This window comes from Chaetura pelagica, unplaced genomic scaffold, assembly GCF_000747805.2.
Source record: "Chaetura pelagica isolate M959 unplaced genomic scaffold, ChaPel_1.0 scaffold261, whole genome shotgun sequence".
Taxonomy (NCBI): Eukaryota; Metazoa; Chordata; class Aves; order Apodiformes; family Apodidae; genus Chaetura; species Chaetura pelagica.
In genome coordinates, this window is record NW_009952189.1 from 1,217,010 (window position 1) to 1,239,461 (window position 22,452).

General features: G+C 37.0%; 1 protein-coding gene across 1 annotated transcript in view; it reads left to right on the plus strand.

Annotated features, from left to right (window-relative positions):
• ANAPC4 (anaphase promoting complex subunit 4) overlaps window positions 1-17,761 on the plus strand; it is a 21,700-nt gene extending 3,939 nt beyond the window's left edge. Inside the window, exons 2-28 of the mRNA XM_010007297.1 lie at window positions 581-686; window positions 1,714-1,846; window positions 3,041-3,115; window positions 3,257-3,283; window positions 3,372-3,416; window positions 4,852-4,936; window positions 5,335-5,445; window positions 5,995-6,078; window positions 6,325-6,411; window positions 7,149-7,213; window positions 7,307-7,349; window positions 7,454-7,530; window positions 7,928-8,028; window positions 8,108-8,159; window positions 8,455-8,510; window positions 9,657-9,703; window positions 10,588-10,644; window positions 10,804-10,860; window positions 11,355-11,448; window positions 13,078-13,175; window positions 13,678-13,739; window positions 13,823-13,861; window positions 13,949-14,050; window positions 14,375-14,452; window positions 15,221-15,391; window positions 16,961-17,084; window positions 17,478-17,761. Of these exons, the coding sequence (XP_010005599.1) occupies window positions 581-686; window positions 1,714-1,846; window positions 3,041-3,115; window positions 3,257-3,283; window positions 3,372-3,416; window positions 4,852-4,936; window positions 5,335-5,445; window positions 5,995-6,078; window positions 6,325-6,411; window positions 7,149-7,213; window positions 7,307-7,349; window positions 7,454-7,530; window positions 7,928-8,028; window positions 8,108-8,159; window positions 8,455-8,510; window positions 9,657-9,703; window positions 10,588-10,644; window positions 10,804-10,860; window positions 11,355-11,448; window positions 13,078-13,175; window positions 13,678-13,739; window positions 13,823-13,861; window positions 13,949-14,050; window positions 14,375-14,452; window positions 15,221-15,391; window positions 16,961-17,084; window positions 17,478-17,684 (2,283 nt within the window). The 3' untranslated portion in view covers window positions 17,685-17,761. The remainder of the gene's footprint in view (window positions 1-580; window positions 687-1,713; window positions 1,847-3,040; window positions 3,116-3,256; window positions 3,284-3,371; window positions 3,417-4,851; window positions 4,937-5,334; window positions 5,446-5,994; window positions 6,079-6,324; window positions 6,412-7,148; window positions 7,214-7,306; window positions 7,350-7,453; window positions 7,531-7,927; window positions 8,029-8,107; window positions 8,160-8,454; window positions 8,511-9,656; window positions 9,704-10,587; window positions 10,645-10,803; window positions 10,861-11,354; window positions 11,449-13,077; window positions 13,176-13,677; window positions 13,740-13,822; window positions 13,862-13,948; window positions 14,051-14,374; window positions 14,453-15,220; window positions 15,392-16,960; window positions 17,085-17,477) is intronic.
• Window positions 17,762-22,452: the final 4,691 nt, after the last annotated feature.

The window sequence follows — 22,452 nt, forward strand, 5'->3', positions numbered from 1 at the left end:
GGAAGGGCAGGCACACGCTGCCTGTTGTGCTGTGGCTGAGGTGCCTCTGCACTTCTCTGCGTTGTACTTCCCGTAAGCTTAGCCAAGCGTTTGGGAATAGCAATTTTTTTAGTGAATCTCCTCTATACTCGTTGCCCCATCCCTTTTTACGTTACAGTTTCCCAATAAGTTCGCTGATGGTGCTCTCAGTGGCTGCATCTGGAATTTTAAAGCGTATGAAAATTCCTATTAAGTGTATTTTTAGATGTTTCTTTTTGTGGAACGACTGCATGCCATCATGCATGAAGACAGACTGCTGTGCTTCCAGGCCATCTCTGCTGGAGAAGCCTGGGTAGCCCCTGTTGGTTACAGGTTTCTAGGCTTGTGCAAGGCACAGCTTATTTCTCACTATTGCGTAGTAAACAGATTATTGTCCTTTAAAATGGCATCGGAGTGAATCATCTACTAGAGGAGAAGATTATATTTAAAACGCAGGAGTTATTAAAGAACAGTAAAAACAGTTGTTCTTGGCTGGATTTGCAAACTGGTATTAATGGGGGAACGTTGATTATTTTTTGTCTTCAATGTGTTTGCTTTGTAGGTTTTACTTCATCGGCTTGCAAATTTCCAACGAGTGTGGAGTTTGCCTCCAAATGAAAATACAGGGAAGGAAGTGACTGCTCTTGCTTGGAGACCAGATGGCAAAAGTAATGTCAAGCATATGAGGTGATATTGTGCAATAAAGTTCCCATTCGAAAACAGGGAAAGGTGTGGTGATGGTACCTGTTATTTGTGAAGGAAATTTCCCAGTAAACTGTTTGAAAAGAAGTGTGGCTCAATTTTTATGTAGGCTTATTAAAAGTAATAGAGAGGTCTACACTGTTGATAGCAAATGTAAGAAAGATTTGCAAGGTGTATTTATGTCCAAAATACTGCTTTTCAAGGTGTAGCCAAACGTCAAGTTTCTGATTATGCAGAATATTTTTGTATGAACTGCAAAATGTATTGGGAGAGAAAGAGGCTGATGATCAGGATTAACTGAAGAGCTTACATTATGTAGCATAGGCTGAACTTTAGAGGCTAAAATTACTGTAAATAATGCAGCAGAGAACTAAAAAATACAGAACCTTTCCCTTCACTCATTAGAGGTGGGAGAATGGGCACAATCTTCTTGCATGATCTGTGGGTAAAAGCTACCTAGGTAGTTATATGATACAGTCTGAGGAATTTAAGAAAATTCTTTTGTGATCTGGTTGCCTGTGATTAAAAGGCACAGAAACATGCCCGCCACATGCTTTCATAGATGTATCAAGTTAAAAACAAGGTGATGCAAAGTTGCTCAACAAGTCTGAAATTGTATTTTGTTGTAATAAACCCCCAAACCTTTATGGTGGACAATCTTGACATATGATTTTGGCTTCAAATTTGCAAAATCTGAAGTCTTTGCTTTACCAGAGCTATTGTTGGAAGTGTTAGAAGCATATAGAGTTGAGCATGTAGATAAATAATTGTGAAACCAGGAATTTTACTGAAATTTATCACCTAAAATATGATACTGGTTCAAACTTTCATTCTGGTAAGTAGGTTTCAAATGAAAGTTTGGAAGGACTGCAAATAGACAAAGATAAAATTCTGTCTGGTAGTTGGCTTTGAGGACATGTTATTTTCTAGTTTAGTATAAAGTACAAAGTTTTGCACATGGGTTGTTTATACATGTTATTCATCTTTCTCTAGTTTTGGCTTTTGGCCTCACTGATACCAAGCGGATTATTTTGTGTGATGTAGAAAAACCTGAAAGTTTGCACTCCTTCTCTGTGGACTCATCTATTACATACATGCATTGGATGGAGGTAACTGAGGAAAGCAGGTGAGTTGGAAAAACTCTAGAAGTAAATTATGGGCTATGTAGTGTGACCTTGCTAATTGTTATAGTCGGTATGTTACAAGCTGTCGTATAAAATAATATGTGTAGCTGTTGCTTTTTTATTTACCGCTTGGGTAAAATTTTCCTTTTAGTTAGGATAGACACTTTTCGTATTCTTCAGTGCTGATATTGTAGTCTTGTGATTCTTTACATTATACAAAACATGATCTTGAGATCTCTTAAGAGCTGTTTAATCTGGTGTTAGCTTGTACGGCTTGTCTCCTGATACAGTTTACTTCAATACCAGTTAATTAAACTAATTATAATAATGTTTTTATGTTCATCTATTTTGTTAGTCAGAGTATTATATTTAAATCTTTCTTCACCTTAGTTTTCAAGATCTTTAGTGCTTACATCTTTCCTGATGTGCCTTTGGAGTTACATCCAACCCTCGTGGCAATTCTGTTGTGGCTATACCTGCTTCAGGCTTCAGATTGCGCCTTAGTGACCATGAGTTCTGTGGCAGTGGATGATTTGCAGTATCACTTGTGAGCTGGAGGACATCATGGTCCCTATTTCTGTGGTCTTACAAAAGGCTCTCATATGCATCTGATTGCAGTGCAAGACAACAATTAAATAAAACATATTTTAAAAAGGGAGGTAGTGTAAGCCTGACTTGGGGATTTCCCACCCACCTCCAGAGAACACCAATCTTAAAGCAGCAAGAAAATTACTACATCTTAAATCAGCATTCTCCTGATGGATATAGACTTACCTCCATATGGGGAATCTCATCCTCCTATTGCACTTTAGTCTTCCTCTCATTGTAATGTGTCTTTAGAGTGGAGCTTTTTTGAGGTGTAGGTAGGTTGTCCTGCTGGGCTGTTCAGGGTTTAAACAGAAAGCCTCAGTCAGTAACTGTATTACAGATTAGGAGGGATTTGGTGGCAAGCTACTGAGCCAGCAGCTACAAACTTTAAATTCTCCTTTCCTGGAAATAAGAAAATATTTTCAGACTTTCATTAATTTGATAATTTATGAAGTTATTAAATGTCTCATAAGGGATTACCTGCTGATATTTGTAAACTGTCTTTATATATAATTTATCAAGAACATGCTGTAATTTTGAAGTTAGAAATAAATTCTCTTCCTCCCTATTTTTACAGCTGGGTAAACACAGTCTTATTTCTTTTTCAGTGTTCTCACTTCCTTTTACAATGCTGAGGATGAATCTAATCTCCTGTTGCCTAAATTGCCAGCACTACCAAAAAAGTAAGCATTATGCTAGGGAGCTTGAGAAGATAGAATTTGTCATTTGTAGTGATTGTTTTAGTTATTCACCTTCAATGCTCTACAAATGCTTTGGATAAGATGTCTTCTCATTGTTATTGAGAATAATTATTTTTCTTTCAGTTACAGTACCACTGCAAAAATTTTCAGGTAAGAAATTGTCATTTCTCTCTCTTGTTTTCTTTTCTGGCATTGAGACAAGCCTCAGAAACCCCAATAATATTTTTTGTATTTTCAGTGAAGAAAAGTCAGATGAGATTATGAAGCTTCTAGGTGATGTCAGGTAAATTCTGTGTGTTGAATTGTTGTGTGTGTTTTGGTTTTTTGTTGTTTGGTTTTTTAAGGCTATAAAATATTGGGTAAGTGGGTTGACTTTTAAGTTATTCATAGTCTGTTTTTAAGGGTCCTGGAAAAAGGATATGGAATGTCTCTTTTTTTTGTGTACAAATATGAAGTTCAAAGAATGTATTGTGAACTAATGAAGACTTTTTTTACCTCTTCCTCTTAATTTAGCTAGTTTATAAAGCACTTTAGCAGCAACTGCTGTTGGTGCCATATCTTTGCACTAGAAGATGATTTTTTGGGGTGTATTGAAAGCAATGTTGTATGTGTTATGTAAGCTGGTCTTGAAAGACCTCTGTGAATGCTGGTTATAAATGGGGAGTTCCTGTGGGTTTGCATGAGTATGACAAAGCTAAACTTGCAATTAGATCTGAAGTCAGCTGTAGTAGAGTTTCTTTAAAATAAACATTCACCAGTTATTCCTTTTTAAGACTTGATATCTCATCTCACAATAGAACTTGCTAGAAAGTTGTGGTGTCTGTCTATGGTATAGGAGCTTTCTGGCTTCTGTCTTGGTTTTAACAGAAACCTTCTCCTTTAAATAAATTTGTGTGTAATGGCTGCAGTTAATTTTCTTTATATTTGTATGGGGACGTGTAAAACATTCTCATTTTTTATGTTGGAGAGCATGACTGCTCACTGTAAGGTATACAAATATGTGTAGTTGAAGGTGTATGTATGTATCCCTGTCCAAAGTTTAATGTTCTCAACACACAAAAAGGAACGGGTCATAGAGAAGTGTTTTCCCAAGTCATTGTAGCAACTTGATTTGAAAAAGTGAGCAAAACCCAGACCTGTCTGTCCCAGACCATACTCTTTGAACTGGGTTTCTGTTTCTGATGGTTTTGTTACTTGTGGCTGTTCTTTATTGCCACATCAGTTTCAAATGTTTAATGCTTTTGAGGTTTGCCTGATGAGTGCCCAAGTGACTGCAACAAACTTAATCGGCGTGTAGTTAGGATAAACTCAGGGGAATATAAAAGTCGCTGTGTAAGAATAGTTTGCACCTGTATTGGTGGGTGGGCTGCTGCTAGAAACTGTACATTTTTTTCTTCTAGAAGGTATAAAGCTAGTGAAGAAGGACTTCTATGCCAATTGTTGTTTTTTTTTTCCCCCTATTCTCAGTAAATTTAGTAGTTGATACTTGCTCTGCGACTGTTGGAGGCAGGTCTTACCAATTAAATCCAAACTAAGATTTTTTTTTAATTATTATTATTTTCTTGCATTGTAGACAGTAGCACAGTGTTTCTTTTTGTTTGGGGATTCTTTCGAGCATCTTTACTAAAGGAATGGAATTTAAGTATTAAGAATTATATTTGTGTGCACTAGAATTTGTTTCCATATGCCCATCAACACACATCCTTCTATTTGTATAGGCTTAATGCACTTGTCCTTGGTGGCAGCTCAGGATTTATTGAGATTTATGCTTATGGAATGTTCAAGATTGCTACAGTAACTGAAGTACGTTCCATTCCTTTCCGTATTTTTTTTCTTCTTAATATAACAAACCACAGCTTAATTGAATGAAAAAAAAAAAAAAGTATGCTTACACATAAGTGAAACTGGGTTGTTGAAATTTAAAGAAAAAGGAATAGCTGTTTCTCTCATCTGGGTTGTGTGTTTATTGTTGGAAAGACATTCTAACTCCAGCAATTTTAACATCTTGTTTCAAATGAAGCAAACTTAAGCACTAATCCACAGTAAAAAGGTGCTTTGGTTCCTGAGTAGTAGCTGAAAAGTCCACTTCATTTTCCAATGTCATTGACTGTGATATTATTTGTATGTGAATGTGTTAGAGCAGTAAATGCCTCTCAGAGGAAATGCAATATTTCATTAACTTCTAAACTGGAATCCTTCAGGTGGAAGGTTCTTGTCGTGGACTATGTTTGTCTAGTGATTTGAAATCACTATCAGTTATTACAGAGATACAAGACTCTTCAGACAGCGAAGCAGAGATAAAATATTTTCAGGCAAGTTATTTTAAAATGTTCTTAAAAAATAAAACTGCTTTTAAAATTAATTTCTGGTAGCTTTATTGCTTTCCAATTATTTGCATAAAACCCACAAAATACTATTTCCAGCCTTTCTGAAATTCAGCTTTTGGTTTTATCATGGTAACGTGCAGTTTTGCTGTTGAGACTTATGATGATGATCTGAGGCATTAATTTAAAATACTACTTGAAATAGCATTAATTTATTCAATTACAGTTAAATTTTCTTCATTCTACACACAAAGGTAGAGTAGCAATGCTGTTAATTATCTAGTCTATCCAGAGAAGTAATCCTTAAAACTTTTACTGTTAGAACTCTAAAATGAGAATTGGGAGTATTTATAGATTTATTAAAAATATTTATTGTCCCCTTAAATTAAATGTATTTCCCTCTTAAAGTCAACTGTAAGGAAGTGAAAAATGACAGTTTTTCTGTGAGTCCTCTTAATCTGTCTTTTCATTTCTGTCCTCTAAAAGTTCTTGGAAGACACATCATCTATTAACTGTTGCTTTTTTCATTTGTTATAGCTGGACACTAGTCTATTATCAAGTTACTTACCTGAGGTAACTCGAATGGCCCGGAAGTTTACTCACATTTCAACTCTGTTACAGGTACAGTTGTGTTATGGCATCTTGTAATGTCATGATTCTTACAGGCTTCTTGGAGTGTTCTGAATGCAAGTAAAATAAATGTTTTCTGGTAGGAAGCTTAAGTTGATTTTAAGTAATTGTAGAGCTCTAACTTAGAATTTGATATTGTATCTGCATTATATTTTCTCTTGGTATTGTAGCATCCAGTCCCTGTGTGTGTTTTGAAGGGGGGAAAGGGAATAGTACTGATGTCTGTGTCTGTTACAGTATATAAAGTTGTCTTTGACGTGCATGTGTGAAGCGTGGGAGGAAATACTGATGCAGATGGACTCACGGCTAACAAAGTTTGTACAGGTACTGCAGTATTAGCTGTTCTTTTGGAAAAACATTTTTTTCTGTAGTTTTGTTGTTCACGGTAACCTACTGCATATCTTAGTGCTGCTTAAGCATAATGCCTCCAGATAACAGTCTCTAAGTTCAGAGACTACCTGGAAACTGTTGTGTGTCAAGTGCTCTGATGCTGAATATATCTGAGTGCAATGAAGCACGATTGTGTTGAGATACTTCAGTATTTTATTTTTTCTAAGTTATTCAAAAGTGACAGTTTTCAGTTGGCACAGCTGTTGGTCTCTTTCTTTTTAAGGCTGTGCTCTTTGTACCTTAGTCATTGATAAACTGCATACAGAATTCAGTATTCCTGAATGAGTAGCTGGCACTGGCACTCACAGCCTAGTTTAATAGAGCATGTAAACCAGCCATGATTAAGATGCTTTTCAGTTTGCTTAAAGTTTGTGTTAATTGGCCATGGCTAGAAGTTAGTGGAATCAAATAGTTGTTTGCGTTTTGTTTGTATGTGCTGTTGTTTTTTTAAAAGATTCTTGGTGGTGAGAAACTGCTTAGAATTTTTACAGTGTACTACAATTCATAATAACTGAAAATACTAGAACATTTCCAGTGATTGGTAGTCTCATTTCTGCATTTAGTGGTTTGGGTGGGGTTTCCAATATACTTCAATTGAACTGTTTGTGAGATTATTTGGTAGCCTGGATTTAATTTCCTTACCAATTTATGTCAATCATTTTGACTGACAGGAAAAGAATACAACCACTTCTGTTCAGGATGAGTTTATGCAGCTGTTGTTATGGGGCAAAGCAAGGTAGTTATTGTTATTTTATCTGAGTATGCATTTGCATTTGGTATTGAAATACAAAATGAACCCATATTTGGTTCTCTCCCCCACCCCTTTTAGTCTGGAACTTCAGGCATTACTAATGAACCAATTGACGGTTAAGGTATGTTAATGTTTCTAACATATTAAAATAATCTATTTCAGTATCTTTTAATCACTGTTCTGTTAACAGCACATTATTATATGTTTGTGTTTCTTTTTTAACAGGGTTTAAAAAAGCTTGGTCAGTCCATAGAGTCTTCTTATTCCAGTATACAAAAGTTGGTTATAAGTCATTTGCAGAGGTAAGTTGCAGAATGGAGTATTATATGCTTTGCTGAAAGACAGTCTGCTGTGTCAGTGGCTCTTGGTATGAAGGTGTGCTGTTGCAGACGCCTTGATCTTGGCAAAATGTGCTATTTTACTTTTGAGTAATGGAGATATGTTGAAGTATTTTGAATAATCTCCATTATTTTATATTGCTACCTCTTGTGCTTATAGGATATATGTGAAATTTTCACACCAACTTCATGTGGTGGTTAAAATCATTAGGGCAATATCTGCTTTTCTGTGAAGTGATGCGTTAACTCTTACATGCCAGACCACCCACTTTGCACATTAAATGCTAAAAATGTAGCATGCAGTCAAGCAGTGAATTTCCAAAGGATGACTGAAAGTTTGTACCTTCCTCTTCCTTCCTAGTGGCTCTGAGGCACTGTTATACCACTTGAGTGAATTGAAAGGAATGGCTTTATGGAAACAGAAATATGAGTCTCTGGGTTTAGATGCATCTGGAATTGAAGGTACAGTAGTGTGTGTACTGTGTACCCACTCTGATGTCACTTTTGAGAGCTTAATAATAATATTTAGCTTTTTTTGCAGAGGCTATTACTGCTGTTGGTTCTTTCATCCTGAAAGCAAATGAACTGCTTCAGTAAGTATGGAGAGCTGAAAAAACATGCCTGTTGAGTCTTGTGTCAAGGGGGAAGCATGTTGCTGGGAATAGAGGGAGTTGGGAGAGCAAGACTCCTCTGTTGATGATGAGCTTTTGTCTTGTCTCGCTGCATCTCATAAACTCATACCCCAAGAGCAATCTTACTTCAAATGTCATATTGGGTGTTTTTTAAAAAAATGGATAGTGCTTGCAGGCCTTTCTCTAATAAGGGTGGGATTTAAGCTTGGAGCAACTTGTAACATTTAGATCTGGTAATTTCTTCTTTCTTGCTCAGGGTTATTGACAGCAGTATGAAAAACTTCAAGGCGTTTTTTCGATGGCTGTATGTTGGTAAGCTTGGTGACATAGTAAGAATCCAGTATCTGTTTTGTATTGTAAGCATTGAAGTATCTGCAAGTGATTAAGCCAATCTTAGTTATAACCAGCTATCTATTTCTGTCATAGAACATTTCTGGACATCTAAAAGTTACAGTTTATGAGGGAAGAATAGGTATTATATTCACTTATCCTGTAATGTTACTCCAAACTGTTGTCTGCTTCATGGGCAATTTCCTGGTCTTGACTTGGAGAAATTAAAGAACTCATTTAGTTTACACCAAATTTGAAGTGTAGTCTAACTGTTCTTTACTCTGTCACTTGCTGTTTCCTTCTTTGGAGACCTAGTAAGGTTATTGCACAGATGTAAACAGTCTCCTAATGTCCGGATGCACTCAGTAGCCACCTCCATTTGTAGCTGGGTAGCTGCAGGTAAAATCTTAGAAGGAAATGCAGAATGTTGTATTTTATCCGGCTTGTTTTTATAAAGTGGTTAGGAATACATTTATAGTTTTTAATTGATCTTTTTAGAACCACATTAGAAGAAAACTAAGCAGTCTTACCAAATACTGTAAAAGCACAAGAAATGTAGTGTTAGCACTTACTGGCAGGAATATAATAATTTTAATATTAAAAATTGCAGAAAGCAGAAGAGATTTCTCTGTCATAATGTTAGAACTCCCATTATTTAGATATTCACTGTGTTTGCTTGTGTTGAAACCAAACAGAAAAGTGTTTATCTAGGCCTCACCGATTTAAAATTACTTTTGTGCAATTCTCTTAAAACACGTTTCTGGACATGACAGCATTAATCTATTTTTATATGCCCATTTTACTACTCTTAGTATGTACATGAATAAGTTCTTATGAACCCTTATGAGCCCTTTTAATAATAATCTTATCTCAGTTTTGTACAGGATATAGTGTAGATGGACAAGATGAAAGATAAAAATTTTCCAAGATTTGTATTGTAAGCTAATGGGGCAAGTGAGGTTTAATTTCAGTTTCAATTCATAATTCTTCATTCCAGACTCTTGTGCTTCTGACAAATTAATCTTTCCTATTTTATCAGCAGTATGTTATTAAATAGCCATGGAAAATTAAGAATATTAAGAAAACATGTTAATATTAATGCAGTAAGAATATATTTTTTTCCCTCAGGCATGTTGAGGATGTCAGAAGATCATGTGCTTCCAGAGCTGAACAAGGTAGTAGTAACATTTTCTACTAAATGATGGTATACTCTGTATTCTGCTTGATTTGAGTGCAAGATTAAAGGTTTATTTTTTGTTCTAAAACTTAAAGGATGGTGTCTGTAATTTCTTTGAGAAAGCTGATGCCTGCAGAGTCACACTAATATGTTATCTCGCATGCATTTCTTTTTTTGTTTTCTTTGTTTTATTCTACTGCTCTCCTTGGTGAATGTGAAATGTCTGTCTATAGCAGCTCTTTATGTAACCTAAATGACCAAGTTAACCAGAATGGGATTGTAACATCTTCACTAATGCCCTGGCAAAGGACATGGAATACATCTGCATCATATTTGCAGACACCATCACCCTGGTGAACCAGTTAAGACAATTGAGGTCATGTCTGTGTCTCCTGGAGGAAAATAGGCTAGAGGAATGAACAGGTGGGGACCTCCTGGAGTTCAGCAAGGACACATACAAGGTTCTGTCCTGGGAAAGAGCAGCTGTGCTGAGATGGACTTGGGGATGTCTGCAGATGCAAATTGGGCATGAGCCAGCAATGCACCCTGGCAGCAAAGGCAGCCAAGAGTAACCAGGGCTGTACTGATAGGAGCATGGGCAGGAGGTTAAGAGAGGTAGTTACTCCCCTTACTTGGCACTCATCAGATCACTTCTAGAATACTGGCAACTGTTGGGGGTGCTGCTATTCAAGACAGACATGAATAAACGACTAAGTTCAACAGAGGGCTTCTAAGCAGGTTGTAGGCTGGAGCACTTCAGCCTGTGAGGACAGGGTGAAGGAGCTGCACTTGTTCAGCCTGCAGAGCATGTGTTCTGTGCTCATTGAAATGTATTTCTTATCCTTTGCTTTTCTGACAGTCTTTTTTTTTTTTTTCTTCTAGATGACTCAAAAAGATATCACATTTGTTGCTGATTTTCTTACTGAACACTTCAATGAGGTAAGTTGTATTTGTTTGCTAAGTACAGCATCTGACTTTTTTCTCTGCCAAGAACTATAGCTGAAAAATCCTGTAACAAAATAATTCAATCACCTTTTTGTACACTACTTCTCCTTAACTTTAATAGAAATAATGCGTTTTTTTGGCATTATTTTTCAGGCACCAGAACTTTACAATCGTAAAGGAAAATACTTCAATGTGGAGAGAGTTGGCCAGGTAAAGAACTAAGGAATTAATAAAAAAAGAATAAATGAGAAAATCCCTAGATGGAAAAGCTTTTAAAGCTGTGCTCACTTTTCTTCCCTTTCCCTTTTGCTCTGTATTGCACATTACAGTAATGGTAAAGGACAGTATTTTTAAAAAAAAGTGCTGTATTCTTAGAAAAAGGCTCAAATTTTTTTATAGCCAGCAATAGTGATGTAAAACTGCAATTTGTTTGTCTCTATGCCATTGATCACTGGATTTCAAAACATCTGTGCTCAAATTTGTTTTAAAAATCAGTTTCTTATGAAAATATTACTATATACTCTTGGACAATAGTTGATTTTTCTTACTGTTTCAAGAAGAGATGGAATACTTAGTTTTAAGACTAGGGCATGTTAATTTAAGAAGAAATGTTTAACAGACTTGGGAGGGGCCAATGTTGGAGGTGAATTCTAATGTCCTATATTCTTAAAGTGCAGTCTTACAAGTGTCTGTTTATTTTTTAGTACTTGAAAGATGAAGATGATGACCTTGTATCTCCACCTAATACAGAGGGAAACCAGTGGTTTAACTTTCTTAAGAATAGTACTCATCTTAAAGGTAATGTGTGCTTTAGGTGAAAGGAAATATGGATCAAAGACATAAGTAGAGTGTAACAACTGTACAAGAATAATCTGTTTCTACATGTGTATGAATTACTTTATAGGGTTAGTCATGAGTCCTCATCTGAGTAAACTAAAATAAATATGCCTTGTTAGTTTACCCAGTTTTTATGTAGCTGCTTGCCCAGTCATTTACCTTTTCTTGGGCATTGGGAATTTCCTACCTTTTATGTACCAGTTTCAGAAATGTTGGCTTGGAAGGAATCCCAGGAGATGTCTATTTTAGGAGATCTTCATTCCAGTTCATGCAACTATTAATTATGCTTAGGTCATACCTGAGGGAAGTGTTCTAACTTGTTCTCTTTGAGTGGAGTCAGATTGTTTTGTTAATAAGTGATGAAGTAAGAGACTGTAACAAGCTGATGGTTCTTGTTTAACTTTAGAAACTACAGACTGTAAAACTTCTACAGCATAAGCTGTCTTGTAGTACAATTTGCTGTAGCTGCCTTTTTTTCTGCCAATTTAGTTCAATGAAAGAGGAGAAGTGGTAGAATTTTTGTTTGGCAAAGTAGTATTTAGAAATATATTTTTAAATCTACTTGGAAAATAGGTTTGATGCTTTAAAGATGTATACTAGTTGACTGGTCATTGCTGTTACTACCCAAGATTCATGATCGTTTGCAGAAATGGCTTGTCAGTGGTTTTCTAGGTATTAATTTGGCAAATACTGGGATGTTTGTCTCTCTCAGAACTGTAAGGTTTATAGGGAAAGTAATGCTTCTGTCATTGACACTTTCTACCCTTTGGTGTTTTATATTGCTTTGTTGGCTGATGTAATTTTTCTAATTTTTCCAGCTAAACATTGAAAAAGAAACAGGTTATGTGCTTAAAATAAGCAGTGACATTTATCCCAAAGCTAAATATTTTCTTATGAAGTAGTTCATTTCATAAGAACAAATCAGGCCTATTGAAGCCAAATCGTAGTTCCTGTAGGTATGGAAATTATTTTACATAAGGTGTTTTATGACAACTGTGTTTGAATGCACTTCCATCTTTTTGCAGTTTTGAATGAGCTATGGCAGGGCTCCATTTCTTATTAATTTATCTAGTTTCCTATTGTAATCCAGTGTTTACTTCTGTTAGAATTTATAATCAAGGAGTAATTTAGGCAGTCACCTAACCAACCAAAGCAGGTCCAATTTTGAAGCTAGACTGGGTTGCTCAAGGCTTTGTGCAGTCCAGTCCTCTGCACATGCAGGGATAAGAGACCCTGCAAAGCCCTTCTGGCACCTTGATCTAGTGACTAACAAGACCTTGTGAAAACTTTTTCCTTGTATCTAATCGGAGGTTTCCTTGCTGTAGCTTATGACTGTTATGTCTCTTCTCCCTGTGGGCAGATTTGAAAATTATGTCTTCTGTAACTCCTATCTTAGGCTACTGAAGGGACTGTTGGGTTCCTCCTTGTTAGCCCTTGCTTCTCTAGGCTGAACAAACCCAGCCCCTTCAACTTTTCTAGCCCTGTCACCATCTCACTGACTGTCCACTGTACTTGTTCCAATTTGTCATGTTAATAACAGCACATTATGTTTTCATAAAGTAATTTAAAAATGCTTGTATGTGTTTACAGAGAGTCCACTTTTGTTTCCCTACTATCCTGAGAAATCACTGCATTTTGTCAAGAGGCAGATGGAAGGGGTCATTGACCGGTGTTTACAAAAGCCAGCAGTAAGTTCAGTTTATATAGATGCTAACTTTCTTTTAGGGGTAGCAGTCAACTGAAGATAGCAGTCATGCTTAGTAAGGCCTAAAGTTTTAATATTTGCCTGCAAGTACCTACAGCTTAGGTGGTAGCATGTAGCCCAGCTTCACCACGTCAGGATGACTTCAGGCCTTTGCGTAAGGAGAGCACAGTGTGGGGGTTTTTTGTTTCACATCGTCTGTTCCCAGATGACTGGGATCTATTTTTAATGTTAATTAGCTTGGTGTATGTACTGTGTACTGGGTGACTGTGCTAGTTGGCAATACTTTAGTTTATGTATTATGAAGAAGCGTGAAACAAATGTATCAAATCGTAGTAGTGTTTGCAATTGGGATGTTTATTCCAGCATAAATATTGGTGGATTATTCTTTGGCATGTACTCAGGTGTTTTTTGTTTGTTGTTTCTTTGTCTTAAGCTAAAATTATTAACTGCCTGCATTTTGGCCCTGTTTTCATTGTGTTTGTCAGGACATAATTGGCAAGTCAGTGCATCAAGCAGTCTGCATGTCTCTTTACAAAACTTCTCAAAGGTATTTCTTTACATTATTTCTAAAGATCAGTTGCACAAAATTAGAGCAGCATTTTATAAACTGGTTTGTTTTTTGCCTTTCAGTGAAGACTCCACACCTCAATTATTTAAACTACCATTTCTGTAAGTATGCTGTTATTCCTTGCTCTGTGTTATTTACCAATTGTTAAAAATTGACCTAAATTTTCATTTCCTCCTCCCACATTACAGGTGGAATGACAAAACAACCAATATACATTATGTTCTCTTCACCATGTTAGAAAATTCTATTTCTAAAATATACATTTTGAGGAGACATTCTGATACTTCCAGGTAAGACCGAAGGGGAAAAAGATGGTTTGTGAGCTTTGGCACATGTGTACAAAGACAATTACAGTTTGAATATTTTTGAAGAAAGAATTAATGAGCAGCATGAATACAATCTTTCTTGTATACTAGAGAAAATGGGGGGCCAGTAGGAAGAAGAAATCAAAAGGATCACATCCACCAGTTACATCATCTTGGGATGTAGCTGTGAATTGTGCTAAGCTTAGGCAGGTTTACATCGTCTGTTACCACAGTTGCCATTAGATGTTTTGGCTTCTATATGAAGGGAAAAGAAATTAGTAACCGAGATAATGAACTCTGTTCTTCCAGGTCTGTCAGTAATGGAATTCTTGCAGTAGAGTTTGGAAACTTCTTGAACAACAGTATAAATGAGAGCTCAGACTCCAAGTAAGTATATTTGATTTTTCTTCCAGAATTGCAGATTTCTAAATTGAAGACCATGATTTCTAGTGTTTCTTTTGCATTAAGTTAACTTCTCAGACATTTTAGTTTGGCTTTCATCCTCCAAGTTATGACTTCACATGCTGGACCAACTTGTAGGCCCTGAGTGAGTCAGGCTGTAAGAAATGTCGTAGGTGCATGAAGCTACAGGATTATGGGAGTCTTACTTTGCATTTCATCTCAAAGTCAAGTAAACTGTAGTTTTCTAACTGAAGCTTCAGCACATGATCAAGAAATAAAACTAGCTGGAAACAGATGCTCCTTATATCTGTGATGTTCTTTAAGTAAGATGTAGTGAGACTTGATATACCTGAATGAAGGCATTTTAGAAGGCATAGCAGACTAAGCTCATCCTTTCCATGTAGAAAGGTCAGATGTGATTGCCTTCAAGTACATTCAGGCATGTTTCTAAATTTTCTTTTATGTTTGTGTTTGCTGTTTCTTTCGTTTCACATTAAATGGAAAAAAATAAGGTTGCTAGTAAGTTTATTTTTTTTTCCCCTTCAGGATAATTTTTCCTGTATGATAAAGGAGTCTGCTGTGGTTGTGGCTCTCTTTTTAGTCTTAGCTGAATGACTGACCTTTTTATCATTTACAGTAAAGCTCACTGTTAACTATTGAATACTTTCTAACATGAATGCTGTGCAACCTAGAAGTATGTTAGTTCTGTATTCACTTTTATTCCTTGCTGCTTTCTACATTTTTTTCCTGTAGATGCTACAGTTGTTTAGATGCACACTTCTATGATGATGAAACCATAACTGTAGTTCTGAAGGAGAGTGTGGAACAAGAGGGGAAAGAGAGAATCTTGGCTCAGCTACCTTTATCTTCAGTATATACAGATGAAGACCCAGACAGGGAATTCATTTGGGATTCTACTAAAAGGTACTGAAAAACTTCTAGCAAGTCTGAAAATGCAGAACTGAAAAGCAGATTAAGCAGATATTCTAATTATGTACAGTTACTCATGTTTTGTATGTGTAAATATTTTGAAGACAAAGACTCTTTTTGAGCCAGGGAGGATGGGAGATGGAAGCTTCCCAAACAGTTTGCTTTTTGGTTTTGGGAGCCTGAGTTAGGGTTGATTTTGCTTTTTTTGAGGCTGAATGCTACCTGTGTACACAGGTCATTTGAAAAGGAAGGACCAGTTGAAGACACCCTGTTGAATCAGAAATTCTCTTTTCTTTAGAGGATGCTAATATTGCTGGCCAGAATACTTGAATTTAGGATGCTTTCAGCATACTTGCTTGTACACTTCTGTCGTGTAATAAGGATACAAAGATATTTCTTCATCTTCTCCTTGGTAGTCACAAATAGAACTATTGTCAACTTAGCCTTGAAATATCAGAATTGGTGCCACTCTCTCTGTTATCAAAGGGATAGGAGAGCATCTGGGGGAAGTGAGTGCACACACATACAGAAAAATGGTTGGCTTTCTGGGCTGCAAGTGCACATTGCCAGTGCATGTGAAGCTTCTCATCGGCCGATACCCCCAAATCCTTCTCCTTAGGGCTGCTCTCAATCCATTCTACACCCAGCCTGTATTTGTGCTTGGGATTGCCCAGACCTTCATGCAGGACCTTGCACTTGTCCTTGTTGAACTTCATGCAGTTCAATGGGCCCACTGCTCAAGGTCCCTCTGGATGGCATCCCTTCCCTTCAGCGTGTTGACCTCACCACACACTTTGGTGTTACCAGCAAACTTGCTGAGGGTGCCCTCAACCCCACCATTCATGTTGCTGATGAAGATGTTAAACAGCACTTGTCACTGAGTTCCACTTGGACATTGAGCCTTTGCCTGCAGCTCCTTGAGTGTGACTATCCAGTCAATTCCTTAACCACCAAGTGGTCCAGCCATACAGTCCCTGTCTCTCCAATTTGGAGACAGGGATGTCATTGACACAGGCACAGTGTCAAATGCTTTGCATAAGTCCAGGTAGATGAAGAATTAACAAGTATTGAAGAGTGCAAAAAAAGTATAAAAAACAAGTTCAAACTAATCCTGGCCAATGTAATAGGCAGAGAGTTCTTTCATACAAACCTCATGAGTGGGAGTGAACTGGAGTGATACATCTTTGAGAGGTCATGGAGGCCAAATTTCTGTGTTAGTGGAGGCAGGGCTTTGTTCAGAAGTTTCTGTTCTTGGAGAGGAGAAGCCTGAAGGAAGGCCATCCTCCTCATCCTGCTCTGGCTGTTACTTGTGGGAAAATGGGGCTTTACAACTCTTCTCTCACCTGGTCTAATATTTTACCTCAGTTGAAACATGCTGTCTCTACAGTTGGATCCCCTGCTTTAGGGTACCCTGTCTGTAAGAGTTATGATGGTTTCAGATGCTTATCTGCTTGTTGCATATGATGTGAAACTTACACACAAAAAACTGGACTGTGTTTTTTCTTAGTACTGGAATTCTTTGTTATGTACTAGTATTGTGCTTTTCTTCTTGCTTATGGGCAGGCTGGATGAGCAAAGTGGTGAGATAACCACACGTACTGTCTTCTTGGAGAATCAGTGGAGAGTGCTGGAGAATATGAAAGCTCAATATGTTGCTGTAAATGGTATTAGAAAAGTTTCCTGTGTGGTAAGTACAGTGTCTATGAACAGGCCTATAAACTCTTAAAAGAAAACAGACCATGAGTGGAGAGAGTGATAAACTGTTTGTGCTAATTTAGTTAAATTTATCAAAACTTGGGGTTTTTTTAAACAAATACTTTATTCTCTCGCACTCTGTTAGAAGTGTGTCAGGATACAGTCACACCTCTCGTAACACAACACAGAAAAACTTTAAGAGGAGTAATAGATCTGCTTGCTTTACATTTCAGCTTGCAGAACATTAAAGAAATTGCTAATTTCCTAGATACCTCCATTTTGAAGATAAAGGCTATTTTCAGAGCTATTGGCTGACATTTAAAATGGCGTTGGTGCATTTATTTATTTATTTATTTATTAAGAGAAACTTCTGATGTCTCTATAGCTAAGTTCGAATCTCCGTCATGTGAGGGTGTTTGAGATGGATGTAGAGGATGATGGGGAAGAAGAGGAAGAAGAAACAACTCAGGTTGCAGCTGGGGAACCAGAAGAACTAAATCAGACTGCGTATAACCAGGACAATGTGTGTGGTGCATCTGCTGAAGAACTACCTGATGAAACAGAAGAACATGAACCTAGTTTGGATCCTTGATGTAGGCTTTTATACTGGTAAAGAACAGGACTATAATTTAACTTCATGCTGCTGAGATGACGGATCCTGTACCTACTCAAGCAGCTGTAGTAGGATGTTGTGTGTCAGCATTCTGTACTGCTGCTCACCTCAGACTGTTCTAGAGTATGTTTATTTGCCCCTTTTTTTGACTGACACATTATTTGATAACTTTTTCATTTGCAATTTTTATTAGGTATGGAGAAAAAAAAAATCTACTGATGTTTATGTGGCTAACCTGTTCAGCCCTGAATTCTGTTATTAAGATAAAATTAACTTGTATGTGAAAACAACAAAACTTGGAACCGAATTGTTTTATTCTCAGATTTTGTGTTCTAGTCATGGGTACAGAAGCTTCCTGTAGAGCCAACATATAAGAGTATGTTTGGCCAATAAGAAGCTTGTGGTTCAGCATAAGACTAGTTAGAAGACAAAATTTAACAATTGTTACTTAAATACATGCTTCTAAATACTCTTTAACTCAGTGACAGAGTATTTCAATCTGTGTGGTTCTTTAGTCCTCAGTGCAACATTTGTGGATGTTTTCTCAGATGTTTGCAGCTCTCAGCCAGCCTAGTTTCTGTGAGATTGTTCCTGAAAGTCTGTCTTCTCTATCTGATAGTTTTGTAATGAAAAGTTACAACAGACTGTGTATCATTTTTTTAATTACTCTGATGTGGCATTGTGTACCACCCATTGGTTTCAGTGTAATCATCTTCCTTGCTAATTTATATGTTGCTCTAGGAATGGCATAGTGCTAAGCAGTAGAAGCTAGAAACAGTGCTTAGAAATCTAAAATATTTATTCTTCCCTACTAGCTATCAGAGTCTTAACTGACTCAAAACTCAGCTCTTTGAATGAACAATGCTGCTAAATGTATAATTTTCCTTCAGAACAGTGAGTGTACCTTGTAATTGTGAAGAGGCCCAGCTCTTATGCATGTGCTCCATTCTGTACAAAAATAAATCTTTTGGAATTGCTAATTGGTACTGCAAAAATCAAATAGTAGATTTATCCTTTTTTTTTTTTAATATGCCATTTTTAAGTAACTTTTTTAAAGTGGACTTTTGAAGGTTTTGGTCTGTTTGGGGGAGACTGTTGAAAACAAATTTGTTCAGTTTTGAGACTGATTTTTTTCCCTTCCTTCCTAGCTTCTTGAAAGCTGCTTGCTGTTCAGCATTCTCATCTAACAGGCTAAGGGTTGAAGGCAAAATGAAGCTGTAGGAACTGAGGGGCAGAAATGCCCGTTCAGAAATGCTTTGGATTTTTTGTGTAGAGCAGTTACACTTCATGAGAAATTGCCACTACAAGAGAACCTATTCAGCTTAAACTTGGCCTGCTGTTCTTCCAGGAAGCTTTTGCTTCTGATCTAACTTTAAGAATTGTCACACTAGAGTACTTGGAAACAATTGATTTGCTGTGCTTTCTGCTGAGTAGTTTTAGACCATGGGTATGTGGAAATCTGATCTCTCCTGTCCATAACTGTTTCTATATTTGTGTTAATATCAGGTGTGCCCTGTGCCACAGGGGCATGCCATTCAGAAATCTCCCTTGAGGTTATTCTATGTGTCTTTCTAGTCCAGCCTTGGATATACTTGAGTCAATGGGAGTTCTGTTTCTGGTGTGGATAAGTACATGTGCACATTCTACATTTCACAATGACATATATAAAGGCACTAGTTTAGGTCAGTGCTTCTGAATGCATTGCTGATTCCTTCTGTCAAACTTATTTTTATTTTGTTACCAGATTTCTGTAGTAATAAAGGTGTCAGTAATGCGCTTATACATCTGTTTTCAAAAGGGTGATAGGAAGTACTTTAATTAGAAGCTTTTCAGGATTTTGGTGGTGTCTGGGCATGATCTTGCTTATCATTTTGATCCCTCCATCGCCCTTTTGTAATGCTAACTGAGGGCATATTCAACCTTTTTTCTGCTGTGTTCTCATTGTTCTTATTCTTTCTTGATAGCTTTGTAGATAAAAATAAATTTTATATTCTCAGCAAGTGTGCACACAATCCACTCTTTGTAATACTAATCTTTAGGTCTCTGAGAATAATGTACTGCTGCCTTTTTTTTTTTAAATACCTACCTGTTTTGTATGTAGCATTTCTAGTTTTTTAAAAATATCTTGGGCAGCTTTTTTTTTTTTTTCTGCTGTTTGCCTTGTTTAACCCCTTTACCAGACTTTTTGTCCATGCTTTTTCTGCCTGACCTGCATGACTTGAACCCTTGTCATATTGCCACGTTTCTGCCTTGGTCTGTCACGAGTGAGTGCTGCTTTGCTTCCCAACCTGGGCATTCTGTGCTATCATTGCCTTCCACTTACATGGATTTCATTGCATGCTCACATCTGCCTTCGTAAGGACCACTTCAGCTGCTCAGAAAGATAAGAGATAGCTGAAGAGGAAGAGGGAATAAAAGCTTGCTTTAGGTAGCTGTTTGTTTTTGCAGAGGGGAGAGGAGATGTGTATTTTTGTAACAATACCTACAGTTGGTTCTAATGCTCCACTTTGAAAAACCTACTTAAAAATCTTTAAGCCTATATGTGAACCTTGACAGAATGGGAAAGCCATCTACATAATACTTAAGTTATTTCACTAGTCTGTTTTAATATATGTAGTCAGAGTTGGATCATGTGTCCTGTTACATTCTACAGTAATATCTGCAAACATCTTTCTTACTACCTAAAACTAGCTGTTGCTGTTGGAGTTGAGGCTCTAATTTCTTGCTTGACAAGCTGGTTTAGCAGAAGAGTTGGTTTAGCTTGTGCTGTGGAGCAACGGTAACAGTCTAAAAATTATGTTTTGGAGAGGGGAAGGAAGACTTCACTATGGATCACTTCATAATAAGGATGTATGGAATTGTCATGGGTGAGTTTCAAGGAGGGAGATGCAAAATGACATAGGGATCTCTATGGAGACTGTCGGCGTAGGAATTCTAAGAAAAAAAAAACCCACCCCACCTCTTGAAGTGGAAGAGATGCCACTTGTAGGTGAATAAAATGCATGTGACTATACTTCTATGTTGAGTAGTAGAGCTGCTATTAAATCAATCTGGAGACCATTTGTGCCAGCAAAATCCAGGGTCTGAAGTAAACTATAATGGGATATAAATGTAGTGTGGATATTCCGACATTCTTCCCCCAGGGGGTATTGTACAGCTACTGCTTCTGGCTGCCAGTTTTACAGCTCTGCTGGCACCTCTGTGCAAATTCTGTAATCCTACCTGCTCCTGTGAATCAGAAGACCTTGGATGGTTTTATGCAGTTCTCACTGTTAACCTAGAGGATAAATTAAAGAATCATATCAGGTTTAGTTCTTTCAATTCTCACCAGGAGCTCTACCTCCTAGGGTGAACCTATTCTTACTAAGAAAAAAAGAAAAGAACCACTTAGGGCCTAATATAGGAAATAAAAGACTGTTTTCAAATCTATACTCTTATTATCATACAAAAGAAATTCAGTCCTGTCCCAGCAGAGCTGTTGCATGATGGATCTGGTGTTGGAGTTTTCTTGTTAAGTCATTGAGTCTGTTTTGAAAAAAGTCAATTAAATGTTTGCTTGACTGAAAAGGTTTGATTCTGAAGTCTGGAGATTGGGATATATGCTAGCCACCTGAGAAGGTGAGGTTCAAGGCCTTCTTTCAAAGTAACCAGAAAATAGGATTTGAAAAAACCCTTCTTTTTTTCACCCTAGTGATTTAGAGGTGCGATTGTTTTTCCATATACATTTTTTCTTAAATTACTTACTAAAATGAAGTCCTCAGAGATTGGTTTTGCTTCCTGTAATTCTCAAGAGAATATGTAAGTTCTATAAAGAAGATGAAGACCTGCCCTCAAGTGTACTGCACTGCAATAATCTGAAGAAGAAGAAACTTTTTATTTCCATATGTTGAGTTAACCGTATTCCCTTCATAGTGGAATCTGACTGGACCGGAAGCAAAGAGACAAAGCTTTTTGCTTTCCCTTTAGAAATGTGTGGTATTTGTGATGTCTACTCTCTTGCAGCTGATCTATACTACGCTCAGTGCTCCAACTATTTGGTCAGTGTTCAGAATATTGAAATATAGAAGGAGGATGGAAAGCATCAGTGGGCACTGTGGTTTCCAGATAGTGTATATTAATTTTGAGGTGATGTTATTTTGATCAGTTGCATGGAAAACAACATGCTATTTGCACTAATTTCTAGTTTGTTGAGGTTTTTTTTAAGTATTATTAAGGTAGGAAGATGAACTAGTGAGCAAAGTAGATGAGAATTCTGTTTTGTTTTTTTTGTGGTTCCTAGAGGTAGATGTCTTCCAAATTAGATTATTTGTACTCCCTTGAGAGAGACAACATGCAATGCATATGGTCTTATTAGAAGACTATTAAAGAAACTAGTATTGGAAGATAACTTGTTTATAACCTATGGCCAAATCATGGTTAGTTCACTGTGCAGTTCTGCTATACACTGAAATAGTGGCTTGCTTTGGTCTGCATTTCCCTTTCATGACTGGTGATCACTGAAATCTTGGAGAATTGTGACAGACAGATTAAGACTGGTATGAATAAAGATGTCTAGGAGTGGAGGTATTAGAAGGAATAAGAGCAACAGAAGAGCTATAAGAATAGCATGTGTTGAAGTCACTTAGATTAGCAGGTCAAAATGTGTCTACATGTAGGTGATCAGGAGTCAAAGGACTTGAGCAAATGGGCAAATATCTGATGACTCTTGGAGGCAGGACAAGATGGACAGATTGATTATTGACAGTTC